General features: G+C 41.4%; 1 protein-coding gene across 1 annotated transcript; it reads left to right on the forward strand.

Moving 5' to 3' along the window:
- The first annotated feature begins 2749 nt into the window (after window positions 1–2749).
- Window positions 2750–16665, forward strand: LOC138611141 (epidermal growth factor receptor substrate 15-like). The gene is made up of 10 exons (XM_069684098.1): window positions 2750–3065; window positions 6748–6909; window positions 7397–7594; window positions 7966–8124; window positions 9975–10055; window positions 10567–10723; window positions 11875–11919; window positions 13505–13972; window positions 16050–16540; window positions 16657–16665. Exons 1-10 carry the CDS (start codon window positions 2865–2867, stop codon window positions 16663–16665), a joined length of 1971 nt encoding a protein of 656 aa, XP_069540199.1. The 5' UTR covers window positions 2750–2864.
- Window positions 16666–16750: the final 85 nt, after the last annotated feature.

Here is a 16750-nt window from a genome sequence, read left to right on the forward strand (position 1 = left end):
AAGCGCTAGCAACAATCAAGTTAGTTTTCCTCCCGTAAAACAGCGAGGAAAACAGCGCTGCGGCATATTGTAAACAGGAGACGTTGTAGCGGCTTGGACCCAGAAACAGGGGGACACCACCTAACAACCGGCTGGCGCCATCATCTGGGTAAAATACCATAACATAACATACCTCTCTCCGCATTATATATTGGTATATTGGTTGTACCAGTATATAGGACGCAGCCCACTTTTTAGACAAAAAGTTTTTTTTATTAAAAGTGAGTCTTATACACTGAATTTTACGCTAGCGGCGTACCAGGTGCACAGATGTGTCAGTGTGCATGCGTAGCTAGCTAATTCAACTACCGAGATGTCAGAGAGGGCAGCGTTTACTTTGTGGAAATATTCACATTACTCTGAATGTTTGGGTGAAAGGGACGAGAACAACATGACAGTGAAATGTAAGCTGTGTGTGGAGGATAAGTGCTCGTCAGCTGTAAAGACCTCGACTTCAAATGTGAAGAAGCATCTGTAGCTAAACAAAGCTCCACAACACTGGTGGGACTAAGAGCCTGTGTTGTATTGTTGTCATGGAAACAGCTGTGCCCAATACTGTGGGCCTCTGTCCAGTTCACTGTCAGACTGTTTAAATTATAAAGATCTGTAAAGGTTATATTGCGTCAGTTATTCCTGTTATTAGGCTGCAGAGTCACAGATTATGGGCTGTAAACGAGGCTATGAGAATGTCGGCAGAGTCAATACATTCAAAGGTAGACATATAGTAGGCTACACGCCGTCCTGACTATATAACCCACATGTGTCACGAGTCGCAAAGGGGGTTTTAATTTTTTGTAATTCAAACGTAATCTAACACGTTACTTTTCTCAGGAGGTAACGCAGTAACGTAACGAGTCACTTTTCAATGGCAGTAAAGTTAAAGGCAAATACCAAATATTCTTTGCTTGAAGTTTGTCTTTGCATATTTGCTGTAAATGGATTATTCCCGGTTCCTCTCTTTACTTATTACCTCAGTAAGCATTTTCCAAATGAGTTTATGGTATCAATCTCTATGTTAAAGTCTTCTCCAACACAGCATGATGTTTATTTAGTAAATTATGTTCCAAGACGTCACAGCAAGGGAACAGCCAAACTTGAGGCTCTACGAGTGGGTTTCACATACCAATAGATGATGCTGGGTGACTGCATCCGATTATTTCAATGTATACAGTTTATGTTTTGGGCCCAAAAGGGAGTCATACACAGGTAGCAATTAAAATACATCATCTGGGATCTGAAAAAATCTATTGAAAATGTATATATACTCACCGGCCACTTCATTAAGTACACTTGAAAAATCAAATGTAATCTAAAACACCAGCTCAGCCATTATATTTGCTTTTCTGTTGTCTGTAATGTACAAGCTTCTAAGCTGTCTTAGAGGTGTTTCAATTCAATGATATTTTAGCGTCACAGTCATAATTGGTGGTGGGGCTGTACTTAGCTGCATTATATTCAGACCTGTGTTCCTAATACTCTGGCCCCCTCATGTATGTAAATGGGGGGACAAAAATTAGAGACACAATAGAGACACTCAATATAATTGAGTTCAGTACAACACCACCTTTAACTCCAGCCTCAGTAATAAACATCACTGAATGTATACACTGCTGACCCTCAACAAAACAAAAGTCAACAAAAACTAAACTTCATAAAAGCAGAAGCCATGGCAGTGCTGTTGTATTGAACTGATTGTACAGGTGTACCTATGAAGTGGCCGGTGAGTGTATATATTGGAAAATATACTCATAACCCTATTTATTGTAGGTTATTTATTATTTATTATTTATCCTCCACCTTAACGACTTTAATCTTCCCCTCAGTTGTCTCTGCCTAAAATATAGAAGACCCAGTTTGGGAATAAAAGGTCAAATACAAAAAGAGATTGATTGACAGATTGAAGGATGTGTTTGAATTAAAAAAAGGAATAAAGGCTTCCTGAAGTGTCACATTGAGAATAGTTGCCCCCTCTCACCCTTCCAGATTGAGAACAGCTCTTGTCATGGCTGTCACTTAAATACTTCGGGCTCATTTCACTCAGTTACAACCGAGAAAAAAAGAGACTTTCCCAGAGACCTTAAAAAGAGGGGGGATATTGGGCCCTTGCAACAATTCAGATTCAGAAAGTGTAATTTATGTAAGATATAATAAGATATAGTAAAATATTTTGTTAACTGAAAATTCAGCGTTCCACAGATGAAAAAATAATTCACCTCAAGATCTTTGATCTTTTTTAATGAGCATCTGAAATAAAAAGTATTACTATTTTTAGACAGTGAATATTGATCAGTTGTAACTGTGGTAAAAATCATGATCCTCACGTGTAAAATGCAGTCATGAATGATTATTGATTGGTCATGTTTGCTCGTGCAGACTGCTGCTTATGTGCTCTGGGGTTTTTATGAATGGTCTGTTTGCTGCTTTCTGTTTGTGTGTGTGTGTGTGTGTGTGTGTGTGTGTGTGTGTGTGTGTTTGGATTGATGCATACTGCAGTAGCTAGTGAGTGGGATGGGGGGGGGGTAGAGAGGAGGAGGTGAGAGATGTGTGAGGAGGAGAGGAGCAGCATGATGGTAGGGGGAAAAAGGAAAGGAGGAGGGAAGACGAGAGGGGAGGAGACTAGAGGGGAGGAAGTCAATTCTCCTATGGATGGATGAGCCTGCTGCTGCTTTCACTCTGACTCATCCCCCCTCTCTCTCTCCATTCTCACATTGGTGCATTCTGCCTATATGCATCAATTGCTACGGACACACACACACACACACACATACGTTCACAGAGGCAGCTCCGCCTCCTCTGCAGTGTAGCGACAGCCAGCGAGGGCAGCAATGGAGGAGCCAGCAGTGCAGCAGGAAAAAATAGAGGGATCATGGGAAGGAGGGCAGGATGGAGAGAAGGCAGACTGGAAGAACGAGTGCTCCCTGTCCTCCCTCCTTAAACACTCCTGTCTCCTCTGCTGGTCGTCTCCCAGGGACACCGACGTCGTGGAAACGGATGAGAGAGTCCTTGCCAAGGCAGCCGAGATCAGAGTAAGAAGACCGCAGCATCTATCCCTGGTGTGTGTGTGTGTTTGTTTTTGTGCTTGTATTTGGGGTGTATACATCTGTGTTGGTAGGACATATTTTGAGTTTTTACACAGAAATAATATGTACGGAACATACATCATGTGTGTTCATGTGTATGCCTAGTGTATCCAGTTTGGGACTCTTAAATCACTGCATTTCCCATGATGCTCTCATGTGATGTCACGATGCTGTAAGACTGGTCTCAGACTGGTTGAAGCTGTGTTCAGTGCAGAGTTCTGACCCTCAGGGTCTCTGAAGGCCCAGGTTTACGGTCCGGTTTGTTTTTATTTGATTTATCAGCTAATTTTAAAGCACGGTCTTGTAGTCAGGTCTGTCAAAATAATGAATGGCCTCTTTGGTACTTGGGATGTCAGGATTTTTGGCTGACATTAGTTTTCAATTTTGATCATCAAAATGAAAAACAGCATCTGTGATTCTCTCAGTATATTTTCCCCCCAACTATTCACGCACATCAGAAAGAAAACCAAACCTTTAAATAGCACACAGTGTTAGCTAACAGTCGTCTGTGGACGTCTTTTTGGAGACGCCACGGTTACTGATGATGACCAAAGAACAGAAACGTTCAGAACTAAAATTCTCCTGCTACCCTGAACTCAGCAGTGTGACAAGATGTTGTCTTCCGCTCGAGACTTCTTTCTCTACATATAACAATGTAATGATTATGTTTTCACAAACAAATTCTGTTTTGGCCTTTATTTTGAAAAACAAACAATATTCCTGTATAGATGTTAACATGGCTAATCCACTTGAATATTACACTGATAAACCCCAGCCACGCAAACTACAAAGTGCTTCTCCGGTCTTCCAACCAATCAATGCACTTTCACTATCACCACATTCACCCATTCACACACACATTCACACACTGCACTACAGGTTAGTACCACACTGCCTATCAGGAACTAATCCTCATCACATTCACACGCATTCACACGCTGATGGCTATGCCTTCAGGAGCAGTACGGGGTTCAGTGTCTTGGCAAAGGACACTTGGACACTTGGACTGCAGGAGCCGGGATCAAATTGCCAATCCACCGATTGGAGGACGACCTGCTCTATCTCTGACTTAAAGCTGCTGCACTTCCAGAGTGCTCCCACATGATCAGAAAATGCTATGTTTACAGGGCTTAATTCAAGATATACAAACAGAATATGTTGTTTACATGCTTCGCTTTATCGTGTGGTGCCTCTTTACTGGAATGAACTCTTTCCATCATGGTTCTGTTGTTTTTACATCTGGAGCACCCTGTAAACTAGCCTTCTGGCTAAATATGGCATATTCATTTCACTTTACATTGTCCCTGAGAAATACACAGAATTATAAAGACTTTAAATTGAAAATTGAAATATTTACAATAATAAAAACTATTATGAATTATAGTTTTGCAATCAAATGTATTCACAGGCATAGCAGTAAGTGCTGACAGTAAAATAATGAAATTAAAGGTATATTCACCACATGGGTTTGGAGGATCCAAAACCGTAACTGAAGTGATCGTGATCCGTTACCTGAGGTCACAGGAAATACTGCTGCAACTCATTATTTTCATTAATTTAATATCCTTTCATTTTATTAATTAGCTTTTTGTTAAGTAATAATCTCAAAGATTTTCATTTAAATCGTGTTAAGTCTCCATCGATCTATCGCCGAATGAGTTAACACAATGATAACTGAGCCTATGGCCCACTGATGAAAGCCTTTGCATTTGCAGTATATAGTATTATTATGGACTGGGTGTCTGGTGGCACTTTCGTGGAAAAACTCACAAGCGGTGCCCAGTTAGTGGCGTGTTTTCCATCAGCCAGCAGTGGTTGGTCTGCCAGAGAGGGTAGGCGGAGCTAAGCGGCTGCTTTTCCTGTCTTTGCAAGTGTTGCGAGTAAACAGTAATCTACTATGGCTGAACAAACAAAGAAAAGATGGATGACTACAGATACAACTTCAAAAATAAGTGAAAATCCAAAGAAAAAGAAACAAACGCTCAGATGAAGCAAACAGTCTGAAAAGGAAAGCGACCGTCAGCCAGGAAAATCAAGAGTTACAACCAAAGCCAACCGTGGACATCACACATGCAGCACTGTGTGGATATCTGGGAAGTGTGCTCCCGCAATTACCGCTTATTGCCATAGGTGTCGCCAAAGAGAACGAAACTGAGATATTTGAGATTACAACTTGAATTAAATAGAACACTTAGAAAACCTGCAAACATCCACAATGGGAGGCTAGCTGGAGCTTTAAGCAAGGCATGGTATTGATGATATCATTCTGAGGGGGAGGTTATCCAAAACCTAATGGGTCATATTGATTTGTTAATGTGGTTGTGTTCTCTTAGTCATTATTTGCTCGATATGCCGTGCACTGGAATGAGCTACAGACATGAAACTTGGCACCATAACTGGAAATGACGTGTAAAAACTGTCTTGATGAAACGCAGCAGAGACACACTGCAGTATTCCCTGAATATACATAACAAGTGTCATTGTCATCTGATTAAGGCATGACATTTTCAATTTTCAATTTGTGAACAATTATTTATGGGCATTACAGGCGCCATACTTTAGCAAACCTCTCCTAGCAGTTTAATGGGATCATCATTGGTCAGTGAAGACACACACAATGCTAAAGTTCTGCAGTGACTGGGCTCCAGCAGGGTCGGCAGGTTCCATTGAAACCTCGAACACACACCGGCTTTAGGTTAATGTTCTTTTTTGTGTGATCTTTTATCTCTAAGAACTTCACTTTTTTTTAATATATTTTTTCCATCTTACAGGAAGTCAGCCATTTTGGATTTAGTGCATTGATTTTCAGTCTTGCAAAAAAGGAAAGGTGCATGAAAACTCACAAAACTTTGCACATGCACATTTATTCTGTTTGTGAAGGGACCATGTGCAATGCATTGTATCAGAGTTAGCTTTAAGCTAATTTTCACCTGCAGTTCCACACGCAGAGAACCTAATATCTGATATGGGTCATGAGCTTGAGTGTGATAAAATGACTCAAGACAATTTAAGGAAAATGCCCCCACTATTAAATTTGATGTAGATATAAAAGTGACATATGTATAAAATATGTAACATCTCCTGATTCTCGTAGCCAAACCCTAAACCAACAGGATGCCAGCTATTTGAACCTCAATGTGTCCTTTTGATTCGTGTTTAGGGGCTTTACCTTTTTATCATCATCTGTGTATTTATGCCTTCACTCAATTCCCTGTGTGCTGGAACGGCCTGAAATAAATATGATCCTAGCCAGCCCGAGTGTGCCGCTTCAGTTATCATCGGAAAAAGGTAAAACTTTGAAAAACAACATTTTATAGAGATTATTCTGACAGATACATATGATTTTGAATATTGTTTAATTGGAAAACGGGTTCAATTATCTTTTATTAAGCCTGCAGAATATGACGTTTCTACAGACAGAGTATTCACAATGGTGCTTTTGTCTAAACTAATACTGAGCCGCTTCCACTGGGAAAACTGCAGTTCAGCAGCGATTCAACAGTAAATCTCTCCTGCATGTTTTATAATCCAACAGACGAGTTGGAATCATGCTCACCCCCTAAACAGTGTTAATGTGTGTCTGACTGCGTGCCTGTGTGTGTGTGTGTGTGTGTGTGTCTGACTGCAGGAGCTGGAGAATGCTGTGGCCGTGGAACACTTGGAGCTTCAGGAGCAGCAGTCAGACCGCAAGGAGCTGGAGGAGACTCTGGTGAAGTTAGAGAAACACAAAGAGAAGCTGATGCAGCAGATTAAGACAACCAGACAGCTCTGCTATGAGGAGAGTCAACAGGTAATGATCAGCTGCTAGTGTACAGGTCCTTCTCTCACTGTCTGTAAAGGCTTGGGTCAGATACAGTGTGTGTATTTAAATAAAGAACTTGATTATTGACAGGGGTCAAACGCTTGACTCCACCGTTCAGCGCAACCCTTCCTGTCATCCTGTATTTAAATCTGCTTAAAGGCACCACCTAGTGGAAGACACCTGAAGCACATTCACAAACAATGCAGCAATGCAGCAGTAGAAGTTATAACAGGCATCATCAGAAACATGCTGATTCATGAGTAAAAAAGCCTCTTATCAAAAGAATGATGAAACATTATATAATCAATCACACACATTATTATGGGTCGTTAGCTTCATCTTCATATTCCTGTTACACATCCACCACACATCACGGCTGTGACCCTGCAGGCTTCTGTCTCTCCTGACGTTTACACACAGTTTGCTTTAAACTGACACATGATCACAGCAGGCTGCCTCTCTGTGCTCCTGGCAGATCCTGTCTCTGCAATCGGAGGAGGTGCAGAAGGAGAGCCAGGTGGAGGAGTATGAGAGGGAACTTGCCAGAGCCAGGTGGAGGCTTAGGAGGCTCAGGGAGGAGGTGAAGCAGGCCAAGAGGAAGGTGGAGGAGGCTGGAGAGAGGAACACTCCTCTGAAGGACTCCATCAGGCAGTCCTATGAAGAGATCCTGCAGGTACCAGAGCTGCTGTGCACATCTGTAATGGTTACAACCTCGTGTATACCATGTCAACTTTATGTCCTGTGTTCTTTTTGAATCAGATTAATTATGAAAGTAACGAAACATAACTTATGTTGCATCAGTCCCTATAAGTTTCATTTGAATGCTCTGTCCACTTAGTTTGAAATGAGCTTTCCCTTAGTGAAACTTTACAACATTCGCCTTATAGCACTTTTCATCTCTAATGCTAATGTGATCATAGTACCACAGACCTGTGCTTTTTGTTTTCATGATTATACCTTTAAAATAAAATGGGTTAACAGAAGGGAAAAGGGTGTGAATGCATCACTGTTCCTCGTGGCTCCTTCCTCCTCTCGTCCCTGTAGGAGGAGAACACTCTGTGTTCTCTGTCAGGAGGTGCAGTCACTCCAGACAGCCAGCTTGAGGAGTCCACATCTCCTGCAGACACCACTGAGGATGATCCACTCCCGATGAAGCCTTGGGGAAGGAGCCAGTCGCTGCCCGCCTATGCTGACCTGATTATGGTAAATCACAGTTATCACACTGAGTCCTACTGCAGGGTGTCTTTGACAAAACAAAATAACTGAAACAACACAGTATTACTAATTACCACTGCTGACCTTGCACATTTATGACAGAGACTCTGCACCACAGAATGCTGATGTGGAGTTTGAAAAGCATTGGCACAGCAAAAACAAAGGTTGAATAAAGAACGAGATTGGGGCTGAAACTTTTGGAGCTGAAAAAACGAAGCTTATATGAAAGTGCCAAAAATAGCAGTTCCTAAAATCCACAAGGTCTGACTCCAAACGCGATTCAGTCCCATGTTTTACATGTTTCAGCCCTGGAACACACAGTTTCATGTATACTATATTAGCACACATAAAAGACTCAATCAGAAATATAGCTCAAATAAGGGAATTTCTCAGTAACATGATCATTTAACATTCAACTTCCTTTTTTTCGAGGGGTCTGAATATCTTGAATGTGGAACGCTGTGGAATGTTCTGCACATTATTTTAAGTCCAAGGAGCAAAGTAGAAGATGACTTAGTTCAGAAGCTTGAAGGCCTGTGAGAAAGCCCCCTAGTGGAGCTTAGCTTAACTGCTGGAGGTCTGCATCAGGAGATTGCATGAGTACGAGGGACGTTTACCCAGCATGGCCTTGTGCACAAAAATATTCAAGTGAAGCTGTCAAAGTAGATTTAGAGACGGCTAATCTACCAAGTCAGAAAGTGTACAATGGAACCAGAGATAATTTAAGGTGCACTGTGCTACGCCATGTTTCTCAAGTGGTGGGTCGGGACCCAAAAGTGTGTCAGTTGTGGAGCTGTTTTCGATGGGTCACGGATGTGTGCTTGAAAAAAAAAGTTGTGGCAAAAAGTCTATGCTGCGCTTTTATTTTGAAGGACATGGGTTTCCTGTGACCTGCGTGCAGTAGAAGTGTAGTTTATTAACACTCCATGTATCCAGTGTTTGTGCAATCACAGCTACAGTTACATTTACATTCTTGAAACTCGATGAGCCCGACAGTAGTTGCATATATGTTGCACTTTTTTAGTTTATTTCTGTGGAAAAAGGCTGCTAATTAAATCAATTATAGAAGGAATACTTTCCTTGCACTGCCACGTGCTGGTCAGGTAGCCATCTCAGGTCCAAACTGCACCATTTATCATTAAATAAATATGAGCAGTTGAGAAATTTGGGTGGCGATTTGTCATTTAAGGGGGTGAGAACCACTGGTCTGAAGGAAAACTGCACGTGTTTTTCTCGGCTAACATATAGCTATAGCTAAAATATTCCCAAAATAAAAACCTGTGTTTAGTTTTAGGTGAGATGGTCTTTGTGTAGAATGAGAGGATAAAAAGGGTTGCATCAAAGACACCCAAAATAAACGGAGAAAGAGAAAGAGAGAGAGAGAGAGAGAGAGAGAGAGAGAGAGACAGAGAAGCATTTCCAGCAGCTGAACACAAATTACAACTCTCTACTCTAAATTTGCATTAATCACCAGACTAAGGATTTTTATTTTGCTTTCTAAATATGTATTAGTGTTCACTTTATGTGTGGCATCAGAGAGACTGCAGATTAAACGATAAAGTGCTCTTGCTGCATGTCCAACTGTAGACTAGTTTACCCGAAGCAGAAAACCGCTGAGGAGGAAGAATAATTATTATATACATAAAGCACCAGTCATACAGAGAGCAGTTCAAAGTGCTCAAAAACAGAGTTGTCACTTTTGATACAGGCGGGCCTTTGTCCAACTGACCCTGCTGCTTTTTCCTTTTGTGCATGAAGATGATTAAAAGCTGTTTCTTATGTTAAAACTGTGTGTGTGTGTGTGTGTGTGTGTGTGTGTGTGGTGGGGGGGCCACCAGAGGGCCAGTGGCTCGTCTTTCAGCAATAATCTAGTGGATACAAGAGAGGAAGCCGATGACAGTGGAACGAGCTCAACAAAGGTACCGTCATCACCACAGACCACCTCTCAACCAAAAACAATTGTGATACATGACGAGTGATGAAGCAATCATTAACTGCAGGAGCAGAGCGTATGACCAAATATTTTGAATGGTTTGCAGAAATCATCTAAGTTGTTGCTATTCGAGGTCACTTAAAGGGGAGATCTGATGTTTTTTTAACCCAGGTCCCTAATTGTTACATATTTTGTATAAAGACACTTAGAACAACAACCTGAGCCTCAGTGGAAAAAACAAGAACTTTCAGTGGACGCACTTACCTTGCAGTCAGGACAGCCTGTTTCACGGCTCCTGTAGCCATTCCAAAATCTTTTAGTCATTTAAATTGTAATAATTTGTCCAAATATGGTCCAGGTTTAAAATACTTGAAATCCTCTATAATGGCATGGTTTTATTGATAAACACACCACCAGTTTCCTACAGTCACACCAACCAGCAGTGATCACATGGCCTCTCTGTGTGTGATGTAACATTGTGATTTCATTTTCAACAGATGGACAGGTCCGACATAGAGGACGACCCTGAGGAGGGGGAGACAAGCAATGAAGGGGAAAAAGAAAGGGAGAAGGAAGAGCCCACTATAAACCCAAACCCCCTCAGCCAACTGGACTTCTACCAAGCAGACCCCTTCGCTCACTGTCAGAGTGACCGTATGTATCAGACATGGAGCCTTGGTAGGGCACAGGTACTCGTAGTAAAATAGGTTGTTTTGAGGTCCAGGAGATTTGGCTGTATCAGCTCCTACCAGGTCCTATAAACAAGCAAGACCTCTTGTTTTCAATCAAGTAGAAAAGGATGAAAACAAACCTGTTCCTCTACATAAGACTTACTAATGCCAAACAAGTGACAAGGTGAAGCTCGCCACTGGAGTTTGAAGTCTTTGTAAATAATATTTTTCCCAGATATCTCTCGAGGCTTCTTTATGGTTCGTTATTGTATTTCAACTCACGTATGTGAGAGCGGTGGCTATGACAGAGCAGAGGGAGAGACCGGAAATCTTACTGCTTAAATAGACGCCACACTGGGAGGAAGTGTTTGTCAGGTGATTGTGGAGAATGGCGCATGTCAAGTGTGAAATCAGTGCAGCCGAGTTGCCTGCCTGAACTAGCTCGCAGGCATCGCTCCATTTGGGAGCAAAGCATTGTAGTTTGGAAATTCATCCAACAAGAACACTGAATATTGAAAGTGAGTCGACTGGAAGGAGGAAAAGTATTGCTTCACTTAACTTAACATAACATCACAGCTGTAGTGTTTTAACATCACAGATAAGTCCATGAAAAGAACAGAGAGTTACCGCTAGTTAGCAGAGCAGGCAGCATTATGCAGCAATAATTAATAATGCTAAATGTTGAATCAGGTTTGTGCAAAGTTTGATCTTTAGACACACTCGCAGCAAAGATTGAATTAATTCACTGGAAGAAAAATTATTTAGTCATATATGATGAGATTGAAATCAAGATGCCACAATCGTTTACAAACACCGAAAAAGAAAGTACAAGTAAGCATCAGGTGGGAAGGACTAGGATAGGGAGAGGAGGCGAGGAAAGGTATCAAGGATGTTGGATGGGGAGAAGAGGCTTCTATAATTTCACTTAAAGATGTAAAATCATGACATCAATTTTGTTGTTTTGTTTTTTTCCCCCTGCAATCACTGTTGTACACATTTTCCCTGCAATCAAACTGCTTGGGAATTACATTTCTCAGTTACAGTTTAATAAACTGACTTTGTAAAAATTATTTTCGCAAAGTCTCGGCGGATTTATGCGGCCATTTTCTGATTTCCTTCTCCTTGGATTTGTAGATGACCTCTTCAATGAAGACCTATTCCCCAAAACAGATACATCTGGTGAGTAACACAGCACTTTATTTTACTACCTGTTAAATGAAAAAAATGAGGCTTTACTCTGTGTGTCAGGTGTTTTAGTGTTTACTGTTTTCATAAAATCCTGGAAGTCATTGAGTCGTTGATACTTCTGCACGAGAATGTTTTTTAAAGGTTGTTAAAGGCAGTGTGAGCGGAGTCTCAACCTTTGTGCTGACTTAGTGCTGGCTGATTAGTTGGATTTCTTTTCGATTTTGGCATTCTGCTTTGGAGACAATACAGAAGTGATGATCATTCAGTTTCACGGTCATGCTTTCTTTTGTAATCTGCATGGACATAAATTCAGGTGAACTGTAGACAGCTAAGGGCAACATCATCTGGGCAGGTCCAGAAAAAGAAACATCAATCAGAAGGATAGCAGGAAGGCCAAATAATTAGCTTCCCGTTGTGCAGACTGCCCGTGTTTTGTGCTTGTGTGTGGGAGCTACCTGAAAACGTACTGTAAATTTAGTTCTGGAGGACGGCAGAAGTAAGAAAAATTAACTGCGGCTGCAATAATGTCTGTGGTGATCTTTGCTGGTGTTGTCTGAATTCAATTTTTTCTGATTTTGTATCAATCAATTTTGTTAGGGTTGTTGTTGTTAGCTTTTCAGTCATAGGAAGCTATGACAGCTCTTTCAGAACCTGTGTGTATGACGTCACATACATGTATGTGCTGATTGGGCATACATGTGCATAAAAGTGCAGTAAACTTAAGGTACTCTCTTCTGGGATTTGAAAATGCCTTAAACCTGCATTAGAGACTCCTCTTGTAGCAAAAAGAAGAGTGATTCTATAGAATTCTATGATCAAATGAGCCTGCAGCTAACTTGTTGTATTACCTTAGTAAACATTTTCCGAATGAGTTTATGGTCTCAGTAACTAAGTATTCAATATAGCACGATGTTCACTTTCTAAATTCTGTCTCATTTATTAAAAAATGCAATGATAAATGGTAAATGGACTGTTCTTATAGAGCACTTTTCTAGTCTTCCGACCACTCAAAGCTGCTTTTACACTACATGTCACATTCACACATTCACACACACACTCACACACTGATGGCAAAGGCCTATGTGCCAATCTCCGATCAGATCTACGCGAATTCATACCCGATGGCTATGCCACCGGGAGCAATTGGAGTTCTCTTGCCCAAGGACACTAAGACATGTGACTGTAGCAATCAGGGATCGAACCACCAACCTTCCATTGGAGATGAACCGTACCACTGAGCCACAGCTGCCCCAAAGCAGGGTATGTTTTAGGGCGTGGCTACCTGTCGCTACCACTGTGACCTGTCAACCAGGATAGACACTTCACACAGCATTTACACCCTTTCACCCATATATCGTCACTTCTGGCAAAAAACAAGATGGCGATGAACAAAATGCCGCCAATGAGGTTTCAGATGGGGTGTTCTCAAACCAATAAGTTATGTCATGATGGCTGTGTCCACTTCTTTGATTCAGTCCGGGGGGTAGGTGAGCAGGTTTGATTGAGACTTCAACACACTGATTAAACTGGGTTGGATGCAGCATTTTAACTGGCATGTCACTAAACGTTTTGGCAGATGGATTCGCTTCAGACCCTTTCAAAGGCAGCGACCCTTTTGCTGCAGATGTTATGTTCCCGGAGGTGAACGTCAGTGCCGATGAAGGGACGGGAAACGGTGGTGACGAGGCGGACACCAGTCTTTCCTGTGCTGAAAACAAAGCCTCAACAGGAACTCAATGCTTCGAGTCTGAATTCCCAGATGAAGACAGCGACATTGAGATCAGCTACAGCCGAGAGGATCTGGACGCCATCGTTGTTGCAGATGATTCTCGTGGATTTAAACCTATTCAGAGCTCATCAGAGGAGCTGGGGCCAGTGCCCATCCAAGGCTGGAGGTCTCAGGGTCAGTACTCTATAGAATCAGACCCCAATGGGTATGAGCTGGACCTCGGTGCTGTCTCCCCTCCCTCAGACATAGAAGAACACAGTCTAGGATCTCTGGCTGGAGAGGTTAAGATGGACACAAGAGAAGGACTGGGACAAGGTAATTTACACTCACATTCATTCCTACTTTACAAAATGTCAACACTTCAAATTTTACCTTTTACTGTCCTTTTGTTTTACATTTGTGTTTCCAAAGCCTTTTTCTTAACAAACACCATTTACACATTAAGAGATTAGAAAGTGCACACCCGATTTCAGTAACAATGAAATTCAAAATAACAGTGCCATGTATACATATTGTTTACCCAGTCTGTATGTTATTGTTGTTATTCACAAACTAAAACTTAATACAAATAAAATTCTCAGCTATGACATATTCTCCAGAATATTTGCCAAAAATGCCAAAGTCCAAAATGAAAGGATCTGAGATGTGCCTCAGATATGACGCATGTTTGATGTGAATGGATTCTCTCCTGAGGCAGTTACAACGAGCCTCCTAATAAAACACATCTCAATCAAATTTATCAATCAAATTTTATTTGTATAGCGCCAAATCATAACCAGAGTTATCTCGGGACACTATACAAAAAGAGCAGGTCTAGACCGACTCTTTTTTCTGTTAATTAAAGAGAGGCCCAGCATGAATCACCATGAGTAGCACTTAGCAATATTCGGCACATCTAACTCTAGTCAGTACAGAAAAGTTTAAAGAGGGGGACTTTTTTTGAGTCTTACATTTTAAGAATAAAGTTGAAATGTTAAAATGTTCTTACCCCTGACACCAACACTGAAGTTTCAACTTCATTCTCAACATTCAGACTTTTCTCTCAAAAGGCCAAATAAAAAATAATATTTTTTCGTATGCCTGGTCCCAATACTGTCCCAATATAATAGCAACAGACAATTATTAACATTAATCAATTAACTTTACAAGTATCATTCAAACTATTTTCAATCAATCAATCAATCATTTTAATCATCATTTTGCTGTATGTGTTACCATTACATTAAAGCAGCATTTGTGGTTGTTTTGACATTTGCTGTCATGAGATCATTTAATTGTCATAAATGATCTCCCTGACTTCAGCTACAGTGGTACAATTTGAACCTTTCATTAAAATAAGATTAAATTAAAGAGGGATTAAACTAAACTACACTGTCAACAACATATATATAATCATTTGTCCTCAAACATGAAGTGAGATATTATACGTTACTGGCCCCATCTCATTTTTCCTAAAAGGGATAAGTAGGTGTTATAGGATGATACTATTTTAAATCCGTCTTCAAGTAAACAATACAATTAAAATATAGCTTTATGTTCTATCCATTCTGGTGTGAGTAGAGACGTTTTCTGACACACATTTACTCTAAGTCTGTTTGTTTTGGTCCCAATCAGTGGATGAGTTGCTACTTGCATTTTCACTTTGGTCCGGTTTGGTTTCACAAAATTTCAAGCAAACCACAAAATATCAACAAAAGCCAAGTGGGAGCGCTCACTCCGTTCATTGGTCAGAAATCTGGTTGGCGGGCGGATAAAGGAGTTTTTTTACGAACCCTAAAGGAAACCCTATTAGGCTTAAATTATTATCAAAACCATGAGCTGTAGAATTTGAAATTTTCAGATTTTGCCCCCCCCTTCCACCATTTTGCCAAAAAAGACAATAGCCCTGTTTACAATGCAACTCCTTAACAGTGCCATAACGAAGCTCCACCCTTACTCCACTTTTGTGATTTTACATTGAACCAAGCAATGCCAGTGTAAGGCTGCCCCAGTGTGTGTTTTAATATTGTGCTCAGGTGTTGTAGAACAAAATCGATGTGTAAACAAACCACACAAAGCCACATACACACGGCACTGTTCCACTCTATCAGCTCCACCAGTTATACTGACACCTTTTCACCTCTGTTACGCCTCTGTTACTACCTCTGATGCCGGCTCAGAGGCCAAACGACTTCGCCCAGACATTCTGCCTTTGTGTGTTTTACATTTAAGAAGAGGCGTAACAGTCCCGCCTTGAACATCATGTAAAAGGGGCTACTGTGGAAGACAGTATTGTTCAGTAAATTGGTCAGCATGCCAGAATTAAAGTAGTGTTCTCTCTAGGCCCCTGAAAGTCTTGTCCCTGATGGTTTATACTTCTGTCCTTAACCCGCTCATTATGATCTTCTTCTAGGTCAGGCGGTCCCTGAGCACAGTGATCAAGTCCTGTTGGAACCAGATTGGGTTACAAGCAACAAAGAGCAAACACTATCATGTGATGTTACCTCAAGCCAGGGGGCAGAATGGGCGAAGGACATCAAAGAGGAAACCCGAAACCCTGCAACTCCCCAAAACTCGCTGGACTCCCAGAACGTCTCAATCCAGCCCGACTCTGATCAGAAAACAGAGCTTAGCTTTGAGTATGAACCAACCAGCCAGTCTTCCTTTGACCCATATGGGTTTAAACTCAGTCCAGAACATTCTAGTCATACCCTCTTGGACCCTGATGAAGCTGAACTGAGCCCAGAACCCACTGATGAGCTGACCTTTGACCCCGAGCCCTCCTCTTCTCAGCCAGACCAACTTCACTTTGATCCCTATGGGTTTGATGTAACTTCCTCTCAGATGGCACGAGACTCTGACCCTTACGGCTTTAAGCTCAGTCCTGAGGAAGAGAACCAGGAGGTATTGGACATTTGCACCACTGACAACAATAAGCAACTGGAACCCTCTAACTATAGCAACCAGGAAGTACTTGAACCTTATACCCATGACAACCAAGAAGTGCTTGAACATTGTAGCCACAATAGCCAAGAGCTGCTTGATATGTGTAACAATGGAAACCAAGAAGTACTGGAAACTTCTGGCCTTGACAATTGGGAGTTAGTTAGCAAT

This window comes from Semicossyphus pulcher, unplaced genomic scaffold, assembly GCF_022749685.1.
Source record: "Semicossyphus pulcher isolate SPU_LCO1_2020_fin unplaced genomic scaffold, fSemPul1.0.p SCAF_7, whole genome shotgun sequence".
Taxonomy (NCBI): domain Eukaryota; kingdom Metazoa; phylum Chordata; class Actinopteri; order Labriformes; family Labridae; genus Semicossyphus; species Semicossyphus pulcher.